The 7424-nt window shown below is 43.1% G+C and overlaps 1 protein-coding gene across 1 annotated transcript; it reads left to right on the top strand.

Moving 5' to 3' along the window:
* Positions 1–947: 947 nt before the first annotated feature.
* On the top strand, positions 948–3363 carry LOC135050955 (putative nuclease HARBI1). The gene is made up of 4 exons (XM_063957187.1): positions 948–1414; positions 1498–1870; positions 2190–2211; positions 3209–3363. The coding sequence occupies exons 1-3, from the start codon at positions 1024–1026 to the stop codon at positions 2191–2193; spliced, it is 768 nt and encodes a 255-aa protein (XP_063813257.1). The 5' UTR covers positions 948–1023; the 3' UTR covers positions 2194–2211; positions 3209–3363.
* The last annotated feature ends 4061 nt before the right edge of the window (positions 3364–7424 follow it).

Raw genomic sequence — 7424 nt, forward strand, 5'->3', positions numbered from 1 at the left:
TTTCTTTGGAGCAGGTAAGTGCCCTTGGCCTCTGTTGGTGCCTGTTTGTGTTAATGGTCTCTATGTTGTTTTTACTGTAATTTTTGTTCTCTTGTAGGTGTATTTTTTTGGGTGAAGTAACCCCTTTTTGTTGATTTCAAGGAGTGTGATCTATAACTCGAATTTGCCTGTTGTTTTCTTTGGAGCAGGTAAGTGCCCTTGGCCTGTGTTGGTGCCTGTTTGTGTTTGTTCAAAGTGTTTTGCTTATGTTTGTCTGCCATCTTGATAATAAATGTTAAATTTATTTCAAGGATTGTTGTGCAAAGTAGTGCTGTTCTTGCCTGTACTAGCTACTAAAGGGATAACTTTGGTTGTTGTTTTGTAATTTATTTTTAGCCTATTTTGCTTAAATTTTTCGTAGGTGTTTGTGATGTGTTTTATGCTCTGAGTATTTTTTTTTTTTTTTTTTATATTAAAATGATTTTAAAATATGTAGGTTTCAAACTTTTAATGTGTTTTTTTCCTTTTTGGTATCATTTTCATTTTGATCCTGAATTGAACACAGAAAATATGTCTTATGCTCCTGCAGTAAGTTGACACCCCCTTTTTTAAAAAATGTTTTGTGGTATATTTTTTGAGCTTTGCTTTTGTCTTATTCAACATATCTGTTATATTTTTTTAAAGTGTGTGATGTCAGTGTTTATCGCAGCAGAAGCCCTACCTCCCCAACCCACGGCAGCACTCCCACCCCAACCGCCAGCCCCACAACCACAACCGGCTCCTCATCAACCAAGGCAACGGAGGCGTGCTAAGCCACCAATTTTCCAACCCCGTGTCCTACTTTTTGGGATGCCAGATGATGTTGTTGTGCGTAGATACAGGCTGCCACCACATCTAATCCTAGACACTCTCTCCATAATAGAGAGTGATCTGGAGTCTTCAATTCGGTATCCTTCAGCAATACCACCATTGACACAATTCCTTGCTGTGTTACATTTTTTGGCTACAGGCTCTTATCAGCATGTGGTTGGAGACCTGGCTGGCATGTCGCAGGGCCAGTTCAGTAAGGTCCTGCGGCGTGTCTGCCAGGCTTTCCTAAAGCGTGTGAAGCAATTTATTGCTATGCCTTTGGATGTTGGTGCCCTAGATGTGGTGAAGCGGCAATTTGAGGAAGGTGGTAGTCGCTTCCCACATGTTATTGGGGTTGTGGATGGCACACATGTAGCTATTCAGCCACCAAGACATAATGAAGAAATTTTTAGAAACAGGAAACTGTTTCATTCTCTGAATGTAATGGTTGTTTGTGGGCCATCCCTCCAGATCCTTTCCCTGAATGCAAAGTTTCCCGGAAACTCCCATGATGCGTATGTCATTAGACAATCAGGGATATGGCACAGATTAAGATCAAGTCAACGAGCAGACATGTGGTTATTGGGTGAGTTGGCCCACTATTTTTTGCCTAAAATTACTAATTTTTACAAAATATACTCTTTCTAATTTTTTATTCTCATCAAACAGGAGACCGTGGATATCCTTGCACCCCCTGGCTCATGACTCCTTACCCTAATCCCAGGCCAGGACCACAGACGGCATTTAACTCCGCGCTTACTGCCACTAGGCAGCTGGTGGAGCGCACAATTGGGGTCCTTAAAGGCCGGTTTCGTGTGCTCCACCGCACTGGTGGCGACATCATGTATTCGCCGGAGATGGCAAGTAAACTAGTGGTCCTGTGCGCTATACTACACAACATCGCGGTAAGGAGTAGCGTAGAGCTTCCTCAGACAGAGGAATTGCCTGATGAGGAGCCAGGGGTTGTCCGACACTTCGGTGGGGGGAGTGTTACACGGAGGGGGAGCCAAGTCAGGGCAAGCATTGTTGCAGAATATTTCAGGTATAGTTTTTTTTTTTTTTTTTATTCTAACAAAAAAAACACAGTATGCTTATGTTCATTTTGTAATTTTGAATTTTTTAAAGCTATTGTAAGGTCATTGTGTACTTATTTTGGTGTGTGGGAATCTGTAATATTTTTGTTCAAAAATTTTGTTTCATGTTGCATTAAACAGGTTAAGCTTACAATGTGTTATTTGCAAATATAATAATGTTATGTTGCTAAATAGTGTCCTTATTTGTTTTCTTTCCTAAAAACATGTTTTTTGAAACAAACACACAAACAAATGAAAATTAATGTTGACCACTTTGTGACTGTCCAGCTGAATGATCACACAAACTGTGGTGAGTACACAGATATGTTTCGAAATTTAAACAAAACTGTGTGTGTGTCTGTGTTTGTGTTGGGCTTTTTTTTTTTTTTAAATTTTATTCCTTCTGCGACTGCGTATTTCCGCTCGTGCGATTTAACACTCTGCTCTTCCCAGCATTGCAAAGATCAATAAAGTTATTAGAAATGACAGCATAGATTTTGGACCAATCACATGCTAACAGACACTATAAATATATGCCCAAATAAGGAAAACGCCATTGCCATGATGCGTGCGGCACCTTTCACCAGGCGGGAGCTCCGCGTCCTGGTTGCGGTGATGGACCGCCGCGTAGGCCCGTTGGGCGCTTCATCCCAAATCGGGTTAAGCGCGAGGCCTACGCGGAGGTCCGCCACCTACTGCGGTCTCGCGTCCGCAGCAGGCGGACAATAATCCAGCTGGAGAGGAGATGAAGTGATCTCCGCAGGAGGACTCCAGAACTGTTGGCGGAGATCCGCCAGCAAATCAGGGAAATGCATGCACGCAGTAAGTTACATTACATAAGATTATTAGCATAAATATTGCAAATTTACACTAAGTGGTAGGCTAATAGCAACACTGAGTGAACAATTTATAAAAAATAGGACAGTGTGTGTGGTTAGGGCAAACAGTACTGACTGTGTCAAAGTGTTACCAAACAAGTGCATGTTGTACAGAATTAATACCCAGGCAGGAAACTGTACCCAAAAACTTGATCAGTGGTGTCTATATAATAAGGTGGCTTGAATAGTGATCTGGTGATGTTGCCTAGAGCAATCAATATGACTCAATGGAATAGATTAAGGAATGAGCGTCCAAATAATGTATTTGAAACATTTTGGTTGCTGGGGCCAACATGAAGAGGATTTTAAAATGTTTTGTTAAAAAAAAAAAAAATGGTTTTTTTTACATGGAACAGAACAGTGTAATTTACAAATGTTTAGTATGTAATTTAACATGCAAATAAAATTTACCAACAAATATCATTATAGGACGACCACAACGGCAAAGACAGCCAGTGAGCCCACATCAGGCAGCTTCTCAGCCCCCTTCCCCTTCTCACTCCCCCTCCACTTCCCAGTCCCCCTCCCCTTCTCACTCCCCCTCCACTTCCCAGTCCCCCTCCCCTTCTCACTCCCCCTCCACTTCCCAATCCCCCTCAGCTTCCCAATCCCCCTCAGCTTCCCAATCCCCCTCAGCTTCCCAGTCCCCCTCAGCTTCCCAGTCCCCCTCAGCTTCCCAGGCCCCCTCAGCTTCACAGGCCCCCTCAGCTTCCCAGGCCCACTCCCCTTTCCACTCCCCTTCTCAGCCCACCTCTCCTTCTCTTTCTGTGACCCCTTCTCCTCCTTCCCAGTCCCCTTCTCCTTCTACTTCCAACTCCCCTTCTCAGCCCCCCTCACCCTCTATTGGCCTAACATTCTCTCCGCCCCCCTCGCCCTCTCAATCAGACCCACCCTCAGAAATTAGATTCCCAAACCCTCCTCCTTACCCCATCTCTCCTCCTTCCCCAAACCCTCCTCCTTCACCCATCCAGCCTCCTTCCCCCATCCCTCCTCCTTCACCAATCCCTCCTCCTTCCCCCATCCAGCTGCCTTCACCACCCACAGAATGGGCAGAAGAAGCCCCTGATGGGGTCAGTGGTGACCCTAATGTTGCTGAGGAAAGTAAGTGTTTTTACATTTCAGTTTAAAATATGACCTACTTACACTTACAATGTACAAACATGCACTGTTGTACTGTTTTAAATCAGCTAGCAAGGTACACATTTTCATTAATTATTGATGGTGTTCATGTTGCATTGATATTTTTTAGAGTATCATTATATGTAGTGTTTATGTGTGCAATGTGTTGTGTGTCCACTCTAGGTCGACACTAATTAGTTTGACAGGGTTTCCAGGACTACATAGTTTAATATGTGTTTATTTTTAACAAAAACATTTATAGCTGAGTGCAGTTTAGTATGTTGTTAGTCTTTAACACTTGTGCCTCTCTATTCATAATGTTTGCACTATCAAAACACATGCTTCACTTTGTTAGCAAGCAGAACAACACAATGATTTGTGGTGTTAAAGTTACACTCACAAAATGCGAATTTTTTAAAAAAAAACCTGTTTTACCTTATTTCGGAAACTGGATTTACATGGATTGTGGGCATGCTAGGATATGTAGTCCTTCTGAAGATGTTGATATGCAGCAGAACCAAACCTCCTTAAATTGAATTCTCTTCAGTCCAGATGTGAATGAATGGCAACATGGTGTTACATTTACTAAGATGGTAGTTCTCTTTAACATGGGATGTTGACCATAGCAACCAATAATATTAGAAATTAAATTGTTATGCCCACTTTTACAAGATAACATGTTTAATTTGTTTGTTTGCTATGGTCTACTTCCCATATTAAATAGAACTCCCGTAGTAGAAAATGGACAACATGGTGTGGTTCACTTTCTAGTTTAATAAAAAAACATTGCTGAGCAGGATTGTGTATTATGCTACTGATTTAGCCTTAAAGCAGCCATGATGTAGTCACTTAGGCATTAAAGCAGGCCTGTCCAAACTGCGTCCCTCATGCTGGAGAAAAAATACACATCCCAGCATGCCCTGACACAGATTTTGCATTCTCTGACCACAAAACTTGGAAAAGGCATGCTGGTAGATGTAGTTTCACAACAGCTGGAGGCCAGCAGTTTTGACATGCCTGCATTTAAGTGTGCTTTGTGCCTTTCTTGGATAATAAGTAATGTAATTCAGTTATTAATGTTTCTGTTGCTTCTTAATTTCAGATGTTGCAGTTGGAGATCCAACAAGTTTTGGAGGCATTATTGCCAGAATGCGACAACACCTGCATGGTGTTTTAAGTTGTCTTGATGATTTAGAAAAATTTTCATGATTTTGTTTTTTTGCAAAAAATCTTAATGTTTTAAAAAATATAAAAATAAAAAAAACTATGATTCAAGTTAACCGGGTGTTGTGCTTATTAATGCAAAAAAGGATCAGCAGAATGGCATGCAGAAATAGTTTACATTAAACATTACTCACATGTAACGTAAGTTTACAATTAAAAAAACATTTAGGAGATTATTGTGTTAATAAACATGTAAACACCTTCATTCACAAACAACATCTTTTAAAAAAGAAAAACAAATTTTTAAAATATAAACGTTTTTTATAAAAACACTTTTACATGTTGATGGCCAATTATGGCAACAAAGTGTTAATCTGGTTTTTTGGCCTGACTTAATTGTTTAGGAACATTATCAATCATTACACTAATTGGATTCGTAATTGACAAGGGCTTGTGTACTTTAAAATGAAAGGGGTAATTTGACTTAATTGCCAAAAAAAAAAAACAATTTGCGTTTTACCTTAAAAGTGTGCAATTTTAAGGCAAAATGAGTAAATCTACTAAAACTTAGTATTTTTACGATGAAATATGTGTTTTTGCGAAGGCTTCGCAATGCTGCGATGGTTTCGCATTACTGCGATGTCATTTGGCGTACGCCCACTTTGTTTAATACTGCGTACGAATGTGCAAAAATACGTTGGGGGCGCAACTTTGCGAATATGTTGTGCGACCGAAAAACTGAGCGATCAACTCGGAATGAGGGCCAATATGCTGCTTTTTGCCAGGAGGTAATCAATTGCTGCCCAGGGCGCCCCCCCCCTGCGCCCTGCACCCTACAGTGACCGGAGTGTGTGGGTTAGTGTGGGCGCAATGGCGCACAGCTGCAGTGCTGTGCGCTACCTCATATGAAGACAGGAGTCTTCTGCCGCGGATTTTGACGTCTTCTTGCTTCAACCCGCCGGCTTCTGGCTCTGCGAGGGGGACGGCAGCGCGGCTCCGGGAACGGACGACCAAGGTTAGGTTCCTGTGTTCGATCCCTCTGGAGCTAATGGTGTCCAGTAGCTTAAGAAGCGCAACCTAGCCGCAGTTAGTAGGTTTGCTTCTCTCCCCTCAGTCCAACGTAGCAGAGAGTCTGTTGCCAGCAGAAGCTCTCTGAAAATAAAAAACCTAACTAAGATACTTTCTTATTAGCAAGCTCAGGAGACCTCACTAAAATGCACCCAGCTCTGTCCGGGCACAGATTCTAACTGAGGTCTGGAGGAGGGGCATAGAGGGAGGAGCCAGTGCACACCAGTAGTACTAAATCTTTCTTAGAGTGCCCAGTCTCCTGCGGAGCCCGTCTATCCCCATGGTCCTTACGGAGTCCCCAGCATCCACTAGGACGTTAGAGAAATAAAATTTTTGTGACCCAGAGGGATCTGAGTGAAACACATACCGAATTTCACTAGGACGCCCCCCCAAATTACTATCACGTCTGTGCTCGAGCTACAGCCCACTGCAACGTACCATACATATATACACCTACAGGTATAGGTTTCTCATATATTTTTACACCCAGTCATCATAGTTGGTTCCGACAGGGTCACCCACATATTACTGTTTCCCATACAGTGTTCTACCGACCTGTTGACTCTGTCAAGTACCAACAGGCGTCGGCGATGTCGACAGTGACCCCATATCGGTTTGTGACCGATCACTCCCTCATGTAGACACATGTGGACTATAGTGGGTAAAACTGACAGGGAACTACACAGAAAAATGCACAACAATGATTTTATGGCCATTTCTAAACAACCAGTGTTATATATATCTCAATATACCACTAAAAACTCTGTGCCCCCCCTCATTTGTACTGCATCACCTTTTTGGCGGGGACAGAGAGAAAAATGGCGCTGAACACTTCTGTGAAGGATAAGCCCCGCCCCCTATTCGGCGCGCTTCAGACTCATTATAATAAAGTATAACATACAGGCAGGGGACCGTATATAGTGTCTAGGCACTATATACCTTCCCAAAACACTTATATATTGCTGTCCAGGGCGCCCCCCCCCGGCGCCCTGCACCCAAGTGACCGCTGGCATGTGCGGGATTTGGCGCGCAGCGCTACCGCTGCTGTTCGGCGGGGGTATCGTACCGGGTGTCCGGGCCCCGAGAATGCCTGTGTAAAATACAGAACCTCAGTAACATGCTGCCCAGGGCGCTCCCCCCCAGCGCCCTGCACCCTGCAAGTGCCGTTGGTGTGTGTGGGAGCATGGAGTGCAGCGCTACTGCTGCTGTTACCTCTGTTACTGAAGTCTTCTGCCGTCACTGAAGTCTTCTTTTCTTCCAATACTCACCCGGCTTCTTTCTTCTGGCTTTTGTG

The sequence above is a fragment of the Pseudophryne corroboree genome, chromosome 2 (assembly GCF_028390025.1).
Source record: "Pseudophryne corroboree isolate aPseCor3 chromosome 2, aPseCor3.hap2, whole genome shotgun sequence".
NCBI classification, from domain to species: domain Eukaryota; kingdom Metazoa; phylum Chordata; class Amphibia; order Anura; family Myobatrachidae; genus Pseudophryne; species Pseudophryne corroboree.